The sequence below is a fragment of the Lepeophtheirus salmonis genome, chromosome 8, assembly GCF_016086655.4.
Source record: "Lepeophtheirus salmonis chromosome 8, UVic_Lsal_1.4, whole genome shotgun sequence".
Classification (NCBI taxonomy): domain Eukaryota; kingdom Metazoa; phylum Arthropoda; class Copepoda; order Siphonostomatoida; family Caligidae; genus Lepeophtheirus; species Lepeophtheirus salmonis.
Genome location: NC_052138.2, coordinates 4,428,103 through 4,444,130, shown reverse-complemented (window position 1 = coordinate 4,444,130; position 16,028 = coordinate 4,428,103). Strand labels below are relative to the sequence as shown.

Genomic DNA, 16,028 nt, shown 5'->3' with positions numbered 1-16,028 from the left:
TTAATATTTACGTAATAGTAGATGAGTGTTTGTGTGTTTTGTCCAAATCTGTCTATCTTGTCCAGCAGTCAGTAGAATACATCAGATTGAAAATTCTAGCAAACCCGATTACATGATGGTCTATCCTGGTATTTCTATTAACCATGAGTAAACTACTATTTATCATAATATCATCTTCAGTTTAACTAAATTATACAATCGCATAAATCAATAAATTAAATATTATTTTTGGACCAAATGTCCCAAATGGTACTTCAACGAAATGTAATTGGGCAAGTTGTCCTTCGCCCAATTTTTTTTTTTTTTTTCAAAAGTCTTCTCACGCAAATTTATAAAACTCTCTTAATATCATTTCACCATGACACTAAATTTATCAGTTCCGTAAGTAACTCAGCACAATGTCTGAACCAGTATTAAAAATGTTTGGTTCTGTTTTATTTTTCTCGTGATGTTGTTCCTCTCTCCAATATTAGCAAATTTGTATATTTCCGGTAAATTTAGCCAAGTTTGATAGCATTTGGACGATTTTTTCCACTTAGTGGCTAAATTTTTGGGATAATAGTAACAAAACCGTGTCAGTGGTGATCAAAGCTACCAGGCAGAAGTCAAATATGTTTGAGGAGAGGTCATTTTTGACTCATAATTATCGACAATTCCAAATAGAGTGTTGTAGTAGTCTTCTTAATGACCTCAAGCATAATGACGATTGAGTGACTTTCTTCTCCAATCAAGGATTTCTGTAATAAACAGTTACTGGGTGCTCCATTGACATCTGAACACTCACTATTTCAATAATTATTGAAGTTTGAGTGATTGAAATTTATTGATATTTCGATATATTAAAGTATAAACAATTAACTACAAAATAAATAAACCCGAGATCTCTAGCTTACATACAAGTCGAGACAATTATTTCCATTCACGCACTCCAAACTGTTGGCCGTCGCCAGGTCCACTGCCTACGCTGTGAGCAAGCTCGAAACGTTTGAGAGGAAGAAGCACTGTGGCAAAAAGTGCAAACTGGATCCGGAGGAGTTAAAGAAAATAGCCCAGGCCAATTGCTCAAGTCCACGAGGGCTCAAGCAAGAGATCTTGGGGTTTCAGACCAGACACACAAAGACCTATAAAAAAGTGGGGAAAGGATCCTTGCAATGGTGGACAGGCTACTTTTGACACCAACAATGAAATAAACCCATATCCTCCTTTGCAGGACTATTTGAATGAGTCTTTTGAGTTCTTTCGAACTCATTTTTGACACTTTTCCCCCTCTGCAGAGTCCGTCATCTAAACACTGAGGTTCTCTAAGCCAGTTTCAGCCAACATTGGACACCATGACAGAGAACTACATCTGCAGTCGGAACCAGGCCTTCCGCTTCCGCCTGGAACCCCTCATCACCGCTAAGGGCGGCAACATTACTAATTAAGAGAGCTTAGATACACATCTATTTATAGTATTAATTTTGTTGAAATTCTATTGTTAATTAAGGAATTACATCTTGCTGAAGTTTAAAATTCAAAGTGCTTAGATTTTAATGGACCACTCGATACTTCACAAATAAATAATCTATAATCGCAAGATGTGGTAGTTTCTTGTTCAAAAAATATTTTACGAATTTGGGTTGTTTCCTGATTGCTTGTTCTAAAATGGGTCACTATATTTGAAAGGCTGGAAACCACTGCTTTAGACCAACGGGGTTCATCATTTTTACTCCCATTGCCCAATTTCAGATAGAATCTCAATAGTTGCCCCAACACTTTTTTCTCGCTAACAAACTCATCAGTCAAAAAATCATATTTTAAAAACAATTATTGATAGGGATGAAAATCAGTTCTATTTTTTAGCTCGGAAAAAAAAGTACTCAAGTTGTCAGCTAGAAAGGCCTGACATTACGTTGCAATGAGACGGAGCTCCGGCTGGAGTGAAAACAAATTCGTCCCGTCAACTTTTTTATCCAGAAATTCCATGTAAGCATCAGCATTGATCTGCTTCATGCTTTCCACAGAAATGGGGGGACAGAGTTCGCCTGTACTGGCTACAACGCCCAAGACCATGATTTCCACTACATTTTTTGACATGTTTCACTGAAGCTGACCCTAGCTCCTTGGGGGACATGCCACGTGAGAGAATTTCAAAATTCTACTCCTTTATTGCTCCATTTAACTCCTTCCTGTTTGTTTTGTTTTTAATTGAGTCGAAACTTTTCGAAAGGAATCTTGAGTGACAATTCCTATCTTTCACCAAGTTTGCAGACAATCAACGAATACATTTCCGATGCATTACAATTTAAATTAAGTGTACCACTAGATAAGGTTAACCCTGTATATGTAGTCTATAGCTCAGAACATTACTTAATACAGGGTTAATAGTCTTATTGATATAAGATCTATGCCAATGTTTCTCAAACTTTTTTCGGTCTCGGCACCTTTCAAAAGTGCATAAAGTATCAACGCACCTCGGTTTCGAATATAATATAAAATGACGCTGTTTAGACTAAATACAAAGGTTTATTTGTTTATTTAGACGAGACAGTAATGGGCAGAGAATTATAGGAAATTAAAATAATGGTCAGTTTAAGTTTGCTAGGAACCATCCCTTGGCCTTACGATTTAATACAACATGTTTCTCACGCAGAGAGAGAGGGGATGCTACATCCACAGCACTAATGAAGCCCAATTTGGGGTAATTGTCATTGTATGTCCTCTTTTTAGTCTGAGAAGTATCTACCCTTGTGACCTTTGGTTCAAACTCAGAGCTAGTAGACAAAGGCTCTCATGAAGTAGGCTGAGGGTCTATATTAGAGTAAATCATGTCTAATTATTGAGGGCTTTTATCTTTAGAAAATAATCCATGATGATGTTGCTTGTTCCTTGCTCATTGTGAAATCAAATATATTATTTTGGTTAAATGATGAAAAAAATTGTGGCACGCTGAGCCTGGTGGACTGTTGACATGACACGTTATTGATAATATGGGGACCTTGAGACAGACTTTTAAAGATTGATTTTACATATTCATTTATATAAAAAGAATATTAAATGTCAGATTCAAAAAAAAATATATATATGTCAAAATACATCTTTTTTTGGTGGAGACTCTGACAAGTTCTAGGAGTCCCTCAGTGTGCCGTGGCACCCACTTTGACAATATGCTGATCTAAACAAATTGCGGCTGTTGTAAGGTATGCTACACTTTCATTGAATATTCTTACCTACAGGGGGGCATGGTTTGAGTTACACATCCGATTTGATATTATATTTGATGATATTTTATATTAGAGTATGTTTTGGGCTATTCTGTTTGTATTGCTCTGTAGTTTTGATTGCTTATGTTTTTTCATGCCCACTTAATTTAATTTTTGTTGAGAGTAATTAGGTTCTAATAGAGGATATTCATTTTATAAACTATTTTAATAAATTTTTATATGAACGCAAATATCCTTTCTATAAAAGCTCGAAGAAGAAAAAAATCTTCTATGTTTTTTTTTTTTTTGTGTTTTTCTCTTAAATAATTGCCCATGCACACTAGAGCTGTTTAATTATCATCTTTTTTCGAATTTTGATTACTAGTAAAAAAAAGAGAAAACTTTCCTTTTGCTAGACATGGTAGTTTTACTAAAAAAACATTCCAAATCTTTTTAATAGGTCAGAGTAATGCCTATCAAAATTATTTAATCCAAAATAATTAAAAATTTATTCTTAGTGTCTATTTTGACCAAGGTTAGAGTAATATCCATCATCATTAATTTATGTAAACTAAGGGGGAATTTTAATTTTTCACTTTTCCAAACTCAACTTAATCGAAATTCGCAGAGCGTTGAAAAACAAACCGTCCTATAGCAGACGGATCTCAGAGCTATTTTACCTATTTACTTTTATACCAAACATATATTTAGGTAAGTTGGGAACCATAAAGGGATGGGAATGTTTGATGAAGGGAAAAATTAGAATTGAAGCCCTTCCTTATATTGTTATTGTAGTTGATGATTAAGGTTATGCTAATCACTGATATCTGTTATTCCCTTTCTCTTCCTTTAGGAAATTCTCGATATGGCTTCATCGGAAATACGAGGATTGTTCCTAAAATACCTTTATAGCTCCCTCGCTGAGGCTAAGTTGTAAATGCTCTCTCGCTCTCTCTACGGACAAGTATTGTATTTTTAAAATCCCTATATAAAGGACTGGAGAGTCTCTTGTTAATCATCAGTTTCCAATCCTTTCGGTGATGAAGAACAACTTCAAATAATAACAATCATTGGATCTTCAATAGCTGCTGAACACAGCGCACAAAATTAGATTTTAATGACTCGTTCAGCAAATCTTGTGCGTGTGACAGCGGCTATTGCGGAGTTTTCCATTCTATCTACGAATGTCTACGAATCAGTTTATTGTGAAATATATGTATAATAAATACTTTTTCTATTAGTAGTTTTACATTGGGAAATTTATTATAAATCATTGTTTTAACTATCATTTAACAAATATAAATTCACTTTTGGTATTTCAGAGTTTTTCTTCAATCATTACAAATTTCAAAAAGAGTGTTTTTTACTTTTTGCCAAATAAATTACCATAATTTATTAAAAACTAACGACATGAATATTCTTATGTAATTTGTACTCTTATGTGTTCAACTTAATATAAATAAACCATTTCTTTATAAATATGAAGGACTTAGTTTAAAATTCTTGAGTAAAAAAAACTTTATTAGTAAATTGTATAGTAACAACAATCAATACTGATAGCAGGGGTAGGGGGTGGGTTGGAGGAGCTTTACATCCCCCAAAAAAAAAAACAAAAAAAAAACAACAATAACATTCAATTAATTCTTCAATTATTTTTTTCTAAAAAATTCAATTTTTCAATTTTTTTTCTGTGAATAACTATGAATTTTAGAAAAAAAAATCAAAAATTTAGTATCTAATTTTTATTTCCAATAATTTAATATTTGAAATTTTTGAATTTTTTTTTTCCAAAAAATTAACTTTTGAAATTTTTTTACAAAAACTTTTTTAATTTAACTTCTAATAGATAGCTATCTATTCTTGAATTTTTTTTTTGAAAAAAAATAATTTCAAAAGTTTTTCTCCAAATACTAATTTTGCATATTTTTTTGCATAAAAACTTTATTTTTCATTATTTTTTTCCCCAAAATTAAATTTTTTGTAAAAAGCTGTGGAATTTTGAATTTTTTGTTAACAACTGTGGATTTAAAAAAAAAAAATTCTAAAAGTTTTAGATTTTTTTTTTTTTTTTAATTACAAAAACCAAGCACCAACCCCCACCCCTCCCCTCCCTAAAAAAAAATATATATATATAGCACGTCGTTACCTTTATTGTCTGACGCAACTTTTTCTTCGAAAAGAAACTGAAAAGTAGGTCTAAAATCAGTTTTACGTTAGTCAATTATTTCCAACTATGAAATTATGATTCAATAAGTGTTGGGGATTACTCTCAGCTACGCAAGAAGTAATTCTAATTCAACCTATCAGCGTCAATCCACTAATTAGAATAATTAGTAAGTAAAGAATCGACGGCTCACAACAATACACATGCAAAATGAGCAATGGTGGGAAGTCTACACAAGACTTACAGCACAATTGATACTCCATACTATAATCTGATAAATTACCCCCTGACTTGATTGTGGAATAAAAGCCTTGACTTGCGAATCGAAAGTCATTTTTTTTATGTTTTTACATTATATAACTCCTTAAAGTATCCTTTATTTGCTGAGGACTTGAAATGAACTTGATAAGGCTATTTGAGACTCCATTTTATGACTATGACTATGTTCTATATTTAAAAATGAGTTCATACAACACGGTGTTACCTTATGATCACAAGAATATCCAATGTATTCTGTTGTCAACCCTGAATTTTTCATTTTTTCCCCCTTATCATTTTTCTAAAGGTTGATGGGTGGAACACTTTTTTATAATCATTATTGAATAATAATTCTATAGTTCTAAGTAATAGCTAATTACCAACTGATTTTGGGCTTTTTTAAAAAAAAGTTTCTTTTCGGGTGAAAGGTCGCATGATACAATAAAGGTAACGACGTGCTGAACGTTGATAGGTGGAGTTAAAATTAGGTCATATTAAGGTGTGAAATCTTCTTCACAGTTATTTAATATATATTCCTTAGTAAGAAAGAATGGACAACTACGAACTGATTTTGGGGTTTTTTTTTCTGTTTCTCTTCGTATGAAAGGTTGCCCGGTACAATAAAAGTAACGAAATTACAAATTTCAAAATTATATTTCTATTAGGTATGTGAATAATGGCAAAATTGTAGTGAGTGTAAAGTATATGTTAGAAGGAGCAAAATATAAAAGGCCTAATTAATTATTCCTCCACAATTTTGACAATTCTAACAATTGAGTGTCTTCATGTGTTGTCAGCATTGTTGATATTGGCTGTCTTTGGGGATTGAACATCCCTTTTTATAGCAATACATAGCCCTTCAATGCAATTCATAGCCAATTTATAGCCCATTTATATTAAGAAAAGTATTGGATGTCAAAATGGGACCAAGAAATAAAAGGACTTAAACCTTACTGTACTTCAAAATATTGCCTCGAGGAGATTTTTTCACCTGACGTAATAATATCTAATCATTTTTATATTTACGGATCACCTCAGCCATTGATATTATACTCAATGTTATTAGAACAAGGTAACACATTTAACATTTACTAACCCATGTTAAGAAGTTTTTTTTTTGTTTTTTTTCCAACCGTCTTAAAAACTTTTATTTTTCAAAATATTATCATAAATATGCATTCATATTAATAAGCATCATTGCCACTAAAATCATACTATTTATAAGTTATATCCAGACCATAGTAAAATATTGATGTATTGAGTCTGAAGATTAAGTATGCAAACATTCACAAATAGATATTGTTTTTAACTATAGAAACATTTTTTTTTTTTGAAACAAAACAATCTTAAAAAGAAAACGAAAAAAGGGAGGCAAGAAAAAAGAACAAAAAAAAAAAAAAAAACACAATAACCTGATACACAAGAAAAACTAGCATTTGACAAATAAGTAAATAAATATCTAATTAAAAATACAATCACAACACGCATGATAAAAAGCGAAATTCATTAAGAGCAGCTTTTTTCCTCTGGGGTGGGCCCTCTCCCTAGGTAGGGAGTGAGTCGTTCAGCCATTATAAACCATATTCCTTCTAGATATTCACAGTCACGAAATACATGAGCGAAAAAAACAAACACATGTTGATAAGTAATATATAATAATATTTTTGATTTTTCATATATTATTTAATTTTAATTAAATAACTCAAACTAAAAGAATCTGTGAAGTGGCTATTCGTAAATACCCAAGAGGCGTTTCATACCACCGATTCCCGAAAGACTTTGTAAGAGGAAATGCTTGGGTTTTTGCTTGTCGAAGAAAAGACGAATTCAATACTGATGAAACTAGAAATTGTACTCATCTTTTTCATCCTTACTGTTTGATAATTTATGAAATTTATAAACTTACTTTGGCATTATATTTAGTAAAATATCCCTTTAGAAATATCGAGTAACCACTTCTATGATTATGATAGAATTAATAAGCTATAATATTTGTCATAGCTGTAATTTTATATTAACAGCACGTAGTTTTTTTTTAGCAACTCTTCCATTTTGAGATGATATTTGAAATTTAAAAAATGATGGATCGATTGATTGTATAGAATTCAAAATCAAAGAAGAACAGAGCTGGTTCCATATAATTTATTCCTCAATGCTTGATACATGATAACTAAATCCTATTGATATATCCTTTTTTCTCCTAGCTATATAACTAATCTAATCGAAATACAAGAGTAAAGTTTGAACCGATAAAATAAGAAATAATAAAATGGAGCCTAATGTGTCATGCAAAATATTATCGAGGCAGATTTTTTACTAGCGGCAAAAACAAAGGCGGCAAAATTACCGGCGGGAAAAATGATCGTGCTAAAGTTACTTGAAACCAAATTTCTTACCTTAAAATGAATTAAAAATATACTATTTCCTCGTTATACAATCTTATTTCCATATTCTAAATAAAAATTATACAATGGAAAAAAAACATAATTTTTCTCCAATTATCCTACTTTTTTCGTATCTAATAGATAAAAAAAGGTTAAATATATTAGATAATTGGTTACACCAAAATTATTCTTAATCATTAATTTCCCTTAAACTTTACTATTCATGTGTAAAATATAAAACAAATTTGTGAACTTAATAAGGATTTTTAGTACATATTAGTTTGATTATACTCAAATATCAGTATTTATCATTTACATCAAGTAGTACTCAATGCAGGTATTAAGTCTTTTTTTATTCTTAAAGCCATTTGATGCCAAGTTTTTGCAAGAATTATTGGAATTTCATCAATTTGATGTAGTATAAATATAAAATTTGATGAGATCTATGACCGTCAGTGAAAACGAAAAAAAATGAAAACTTACGTACATTGAGTTTAATAGAATAATTTATCCACAGCACGTTGTCTATTGAGCTACGTCATTCCAAAATTTTGCATGGTCATAGTTACAATATCAATAATTTCAGGGGCGTCCACAAAGATTGGGCTAGAGAGTCTGTAGCCCCCAAATAAAGTAATTTTAGTGTTTTACTGGAAAATTTAATATTTGATTTCTTTAAGAATAATAATATAATCCTGCGGACGCGACTCCAAAACCCATTCTGTATCTAACAATTACATAGACAGGAATTACAACGATCATGTCAATCCTCAATTCTACTCCGAATCCAACAATAACTTCACAACACACCCTGATTTGTACGTTTCGTCTTTTACGCACTAGTCATTACTATATACAGTAATTAAAATCCAGTGTGGAATGGTCATTAAAAAAACGAAAATCAACATGGTAACCCTGATAATTTGAAAACTGTTATAAAGGAGAGAAAAAATCATGCTTATGACGTTTCATTAGATCAGCTACAATCAGCTGTGACAAGAGAGAAGGGAGAGAAGAAAATAAAGAAGGACATTGTCTGAAATTACTACGATATCGATCCCCAATTGTACTTTGAGTACAAATAGAACTTACAATTATAACTCCCTCAAAAATCCTCAGGATTACACACAAATGTTTAATTCGGTTTGAAATATAATTTCAATCTACGAGATTTTAATGACTCAGTAATTAAATCAAAATGACAACTGCTAAGAAAAAGAAAATTCATTCTTTATACTACCAATTACAAATGAAATGACCAGCTCAAAAACACACTAAATTTACATGATTAATAATCTAGTGTAGAATGACATGTTAAAAATAAAGAAAATTAACATGATCAACCTAATAATTTTAAGAATGTTTTGGAGGAGAGAAGGAATAATGGTCATTACGTTTCATTCAGCTGTGACAAGAGAGGAAGGAGAAAAGGATATAAACAAGGACATTTTCTAGAAATACTCCGATGTCAATCCTCAATTATACTCTATCCCAACAAGGACTTACAATTATAACTCTGCCAGAAATCCTCAGATTTGTGTTTTGTCTTTTATGAGCACACACGAACGTTCAAACAGGCTTTGAATATAGTTGAATCTATTTAGGAAAGGATGTTCACTACTCTAAGTAATGAAATAATAATACAAGCTCCTAACAAAATAAAATTCCTTTTTTATAACACCAATTACAAATTAACGGACCAGCTAAAAAGACACCCCAGATTTACATCAGTACTTATTTGTTCTCTCTACCATGATAATAAAAATATATGCTCAGGTAGCAACAAAAAGAGCGCGATCTTCAAATTACAATTTTGTAAAAACTTCTGTTGATACATCTTTTTTATTGTTGGGATTAAAGTTGTATTTGTACTAGGTCTTCTATTGTTTTTATCTCAATAACCAAGTTGTTAATAAGTAAATAATAGTAGAGTAGTGCTTGAATCTAATCAAATCTACATAATTATGTATTTTATATATTTAACAAAATCCTAATTGAAGTATAAACTGATTTTGGAATTTCTTTATCCCAGCCTAAAATGCGTCTCCAACTGGTGACACTCCTTGAGGTTGTATTTGAGCATCCATGATTCTTACTTATTCTAAATCTGTATATACATATTAGAGTTAGAGCTTTGAATCTGGTGCTATGTCCAATGTTTTGTAAGGGGGACTTATACTATAGGTTTATCCCCCCACCATCTAAAAATAAATATATACGAATAAGAACGTTTTCTTAATTTATTTCAAATCAAAAAACTATGGGGGAAAAAAAATAGATGTAAAATTGACTTTTTTTTTCAAGTGCAAAAATATACATGTTTAAATCAAATTTATCCGGAGATTCGTTTGCATATAAATTTTATACATAAAAATATCTGTGATTTTATGAATCATTTTTTTCCTTTTTTGGCCGTTGGGCATGTAAAGTTTGGAAAGTACATTATTGAAACCAAATAACTATGTACTGAGCAAACATAACTTCTCACTTTGGAGGTTAAGCAGATAGAAAAATGTGTGGACAATAACAAGGCCAAAATATAAGTGGATTGGACAAGTGGATGCTGAAAAATAGTCACAATTTTTCAATTTTGTCATTTATCCTTTTTCCACCAAAAAACCTTACTTCAGTAGTACAATATGTTTTGTTCCCGCCTTCCCTTTGTGCTCTTCACAATTGAGACCCATAGAGAAATAAATACAGCACATCACCGGTTACAATTAGTCAGAAGCTAGAACGGATACAGAGAAAGAGAAGACCGACATAGTATTAAGGAGTTAATCTTCTCAATAAGGAGTTCAATATTTTTCTTTTAATCACCTTTATCAGTGACTTTTTCTAATATTTCTAATATTGACTATACATAATTCACATTGTATTCAATGAACTCTCAGATTGAAAGATATCAGGGTTCATAACACTATATAACAAAATTCAAGTCTTGGAATGCCCGCCGGCTATACCCCACATTGTGTTATTGTTATAAAAACTTCAACCGCAATAGGTTCCTTTATAATAAATGACGTCGTTAGAGTATAGTTACGAATCAGAGCCATATTTCAACGTTAAATATATATATGGAAATTTAAGCCCATAAAAAATATTTTAGTATTCGAAATATAAGAATCATATGTAGAAGTTCGACTTGTTTAGATGATAATAATTATTTATCATAGTACCTTGTATTCTTTTTCTTGTATTTTCCTTTTTATTTTCGTATATAGGGATTATCTTTTTGACTCAGGTAAAATAAAGATATTTAAATTTTAGCATATTTTAAGATATCTTAAATAAAATTCCTATAAAATTTGTCAAATCATACAATAATCAAAAAAATGAAAATCATATTTGGAAGTTAATATTAAGTTATATGGCCCCTCATCAAAGATGAGTGCAGCCTAGTGTTGTCTTGATGAAAAAAGATTCCTCTCCTATTTGAGTTTTCTTTTTGTATTCGGTCTTCAGAAATAAGTTTTATACTCGATGTTCAGCTCCAACTCGTACGACAGCTAAGATGAAGGTATATTAGAATAATTTCAATGATTTTATTGGCATTTTCGAGGACAGGTCTGCAAGTGGGTGGCGTATCATTCACAAATTTGAAATTTTTTTTCCAAAAAATTTAATTTATCAAATTAAAAAAAAAAAAATTAAATTTTTTGTTTTGTTTTAAATTTCCAAACACCATCCCCAATACCATTTTCTGTTTTTTAACTATTATTTAAAATATTAAAGAATTGGAATCAGCATCGGGAATTTTTAATGGAATTGCATGGGATATCATTGGGATATTTTTTATGAACCGCTCCATCACTAAATTAAATGCTACTACAAGTTTTAAGCCCCCACTTTTTAAAAATAATGATAATTTAACATTTTGACACTCTTTCATAATAAATTGTGTTTAATGAATTATACATTTAAAAAAATTAATTATGTACAAGAAAAAAATTGATATATGTAATTGTTGTCCATGGGAAATAATTTGATACTTAAGATCCAAATTCGTAACTGCATTCAAAATGCATAATCCTTCAAGATATCATCATTAATGACAATGATCCGCCTCATTTATTGCAGGAGAACGCCTCCAACCGAATATGAAATATCCAAAACCACTTCCCAAAACAAGTGAAAGACACAGGTAGGAGTTATATGTCATAAAAATGAGCATTAAAAGATAGGCAACAAAAAATTGAAGGACGTGCAGAGCAGTGAGAATAAAGTGGGACACACTCAACATTGACGCCTTGCCTGAGGAACCACCAACACAACCCCGGCATTCAGTGGGATTTGTAGAGCCCATACTACAGGCATTGCTATACTTTTTCACCACAACATCACGTATATATTTCAAGCCCTCATATAGAGCACACATGATGAAACAAGCAATCATGCTAAAAATGAGACCTTCGAAAGAGTTAATTTTCCAAAATTCGAAAAGAATAGTTTCTTTGAAGCCTCCATGGAAATACATTTTCATGGAACAGCCGCCCATTTTTTGAGCACTTTCTTCCATCATGTCCTTTATGTTCCTCTAATATAGCAATGAAAATCCAAGGATTAAATCCAAATAAATCCACTTCACTGTCTTGATGTTAATACACAAACTGCAGTATGGGGAGAGTTATAGATATTTTAGTAACTTTATAAAGAACTGTTGCTCTTAAATATATATCTAATCTCTCATTACATGCTAAAGACAAAGTCTTATCATTTAGACAAATAAACTTATTTATCATATAATCTCCACATACATCCTTTTAAATAATCTTTTAAGAGTTCGATTGATTCGTGGATAAATCAGACTATAATCACTATCTCTTTTATGAAAAACTTCAGTTCTGACACTCATTCGTTCATTTTTAATAGCAAAACGGTGATCACTTGATACTTTTTGGCGAATAATAAACGTTTTCCTCTCAAGATCGTAATTTTGAGCAGTGTTGTGTCGGTCCTTATATAGACCAAGGACTGCAGTCTAGTCTAATTCAGCTGTGTTCAGTCTAGTCCCACTTTATAGTCCTTAAAATAATGAAAAATCGATCTTTCGTAACGTCATTGACGGGTTTCTTCCTTATAAATTAATATTATTCGTTTGTATTTAACATGACGTTACCTCTCTAACACGCATATACCCAATATATTTTGTATTGAGCTTTCGATTCCCTAGTTCATTTGGGGCGGCATGACTGTGTCATAATTGATTATTTTTGCTAAATAAACAAAGTTATAACTTATACTCCGTTTCTAAAAGGACAGGAACTCAATTTTTTAGTGATCCCTTGTCGTATATATACATATATGTGCTTTTCCCCCCTGTTTCTTGACAATTAATTAACCAATTTTAGTCTGTTGTAGCTCATTTGAACTCTAATATTCACCAAATTATTCTGTTCAAAATTTATGAAACTTAGGTCTCAAATATACCGATATATCAAAGCGGAAGTTGCAATTTGCATTATACAGTGTATATGGTACTGTTTAATGATTCGAACACGGAACGGAACAGAAATAATGGGTCAACGAAAAAAAAAAATTGAATGGAACGCCAAAAATAGTTTTGCAAAAATATATACCATCAAAATGACTCCCCAAACTCAAAAGCTCTGGCATCTGGCTTTCAGAATCTGTCGAATAAAATATTCCAGGCAAGGAATCATAGTTGTCAACTTTGCAATTGTCAAAAACATGATCTTAGAGAACCTACAAGATCGTTTTCCCAATTTGTTGAAGCTTCTAGTCGCGATATGATTATATATTTTTTCACATATTATGATCTTATCTTGTAGACTCTCAGCTCTCAGAATTGATATGAAACCCCAATTTTAGTATCATTCTCAAACACTCAGATATAAACTATCTCTTGCACTTTTATGAAGAGTGCTCAATTTTATTTTTGTTATTATTATATTATAATTTAAAATTTTTTTTAAACATATTTGGAATATTTTATTTTGACTGAGTATTCTACAACTGTTGATTACAAGTATTTAATGAATAGTAGAATCATATGAGCTTTTGAGTTTGGGGTGTTACTTTGATGCTATATTATTTTGCAAAACTAAGCTTCTCCAGCTCACTGTCTGTGAAGTAATAGTTCCCTTCACTTCACAAAAGAAGAAATAATTTACCAAAACATTCGAATTTTAACACTTAGGTACGACAAAAATAGAGAGATCTTCCCATATATTTATTTTTTTAAATGTTTATTGTAATAATAATTACTTATTAGCATATTTATATCAATTTGAAGATGTCAATAGCTTAACAAAGTATTTTTCAACAGATTTTTTTATGAAGTACGTATATTCCAATTTATTAAATTTAAATATAATTTTATATGTCCTTTCTTAAATAAAATAAGGCTTGTGACGTAAAAGAATAACTCTTTCGTCAAGTTTCCTTGGGAATTATATGTATATACATACATTAGACAATTACAATTCTGTATATGTAAGTAGTCAAAAACGATAGTATTCTTAACCACTTTTGTTATTAAAGAAATAACTGAAAAAGTATGTAATGACCAAATTTTGACTGAAAAGGAATTTACTAACATAAAATTGATACTTTAATCCCATGTTTTTCTTTTATTTCTTGTAAATTTCTCTTAAATGTATACTCAGAAAACTTGACCTTAATCAATAGATTGCTCTTTTGAGTGAGAAAGTATATCTCGTATATTGTGTATTAATGGAAACTAAGTCATTCCTTAGACAAACAGGCCTTCTTAATAGTAACTTTGATATTTTGTGACGTCAAAGTTTCCACCTAGATTATCTTTAATTTAGAATGACATCATACATTCAGTTTAAAACTAAGCTATATAATTCCTTAATCCCAGAGCTTATAAATTTATAGTTGGACTTGACTTGAACTCGTTACACTGAGGACTTGGAGCCAGGAGGTCTCAAACTTTTACTTGAACTCGGAAAAGTTGGATTAAAATACAGCTCTGGATCCAACTCCTTTCGTTATCCATCTCCAAATTTTCCTCCAAAGATATTGTGAACAACAAAAAAGTGGGGACCTATAACATGTTGCAGCATTTAATTACGACTGTACTCCCCGTATTTTTAGTTATGAGGTTTCATTACACAACCAAAAGTCAGTTGAAACATAGAGAAACAAGCTCTGTTTTTATCCCATGTCTTTAAGTCTAAAAAAGAGGAGGAACAACAAAAAACCACGCGTGTGCGATCTCCTCTGCACCAGTGTCAGTGGCGAGAAAATGCAAAAACTATTGGCATCTCCAACCAGATTGTCTAAAACCGGGGTTGGGTAACATTTTTTAACATTAACCCGAAAGAACTTGTAGTAAAATTAATTTAGCCCAAACTATTGCAGGGGCGTTTGCAGGATTATAAAATTTTTTTCACATCAGTAATTTTTCAAAGCCCCGTTTTATTAAAGCGTCGTTGAAAATTTTGGTTTGATGCGAGAATCAATATCTCAGATACGACTCAGAGTTATGTGCTAAAATATGGCATACTTAATCTACTCATGAATTGGAGTTTGTGTGCCAAAAATCATCTAAATTTGAGAGAGCCGGGTGATAACCCCTCGTTGATTTGACCCGTTTTAAATTTTTTATGAAGAACTTTGGATTTTTGAAGTTTATTTCAAAAAAAATTTAATTTTGATTATTTTTCCAAAAAATTCCAAAAGCACGCCCCCTCCCCCCGCCCCAAATATAATCCTGCAGACGCCCCTGTTAACTGAGTTGTTCTTTTTGTAATTTGAACACATTCACTCATAAAAAAATATACCGGGTGCTTAAAAACATGTTTTTGAGCACCAATCAAGACTTTGTCTCATAACTTTGTCTCATAGACGTGTAATTAAAGATATGATTACACTACACCGGATTTTAAGCCAAAAGGTTAACCTATCTCCCCCAACCTGGATACTAAATAAAGGCCTTCTGTTCCACAAAACGAGACTCTCCACTCAAAACACCATTTACTTACCAAAACCAAACAGTGACATTTTTAAGCATAGTTTCTATTACAGAGTTCCAAAGAATAATAGAGGCTG

General features: G+C 31.3%; 1 protein-coding gene across 1 annotated transcript; it reads right to left on the bottom strand.

Moving 5' to 3' along the window:
* Nucleotides 1–11,891: 11,891 nt before the first annotated feature.
* Nucleotides 11,892–12,645, bottom strand: LOC139906102 (high affinity copper uptake protein 1-like). The gene has a single exon (XM_071890348.1). The coding sequence runs from the start codon at nt 12,508–12,510 to the stop codon at nt 12,037–12,039; it is 474 nt and encodes a 157-aa protein (XP_071746449.1). The 5' UTR covers nt 12,511–12,645; the 3' UTR covers nt 11,892–12,036.
* Between the last annotated feature and the right edge of the window lie 3,383 nt (nt 12,646–16,028).

Excerpts from the sequence above, each read along its gene's own strand:
- LOC139906102 (XM_071890348.1), bottom strand. The coding sequence starts at position 12,510 with ATGATGGAAGAAAGTGCTCAAAAAATGGGCGGCTGTTCCATGAAAATG.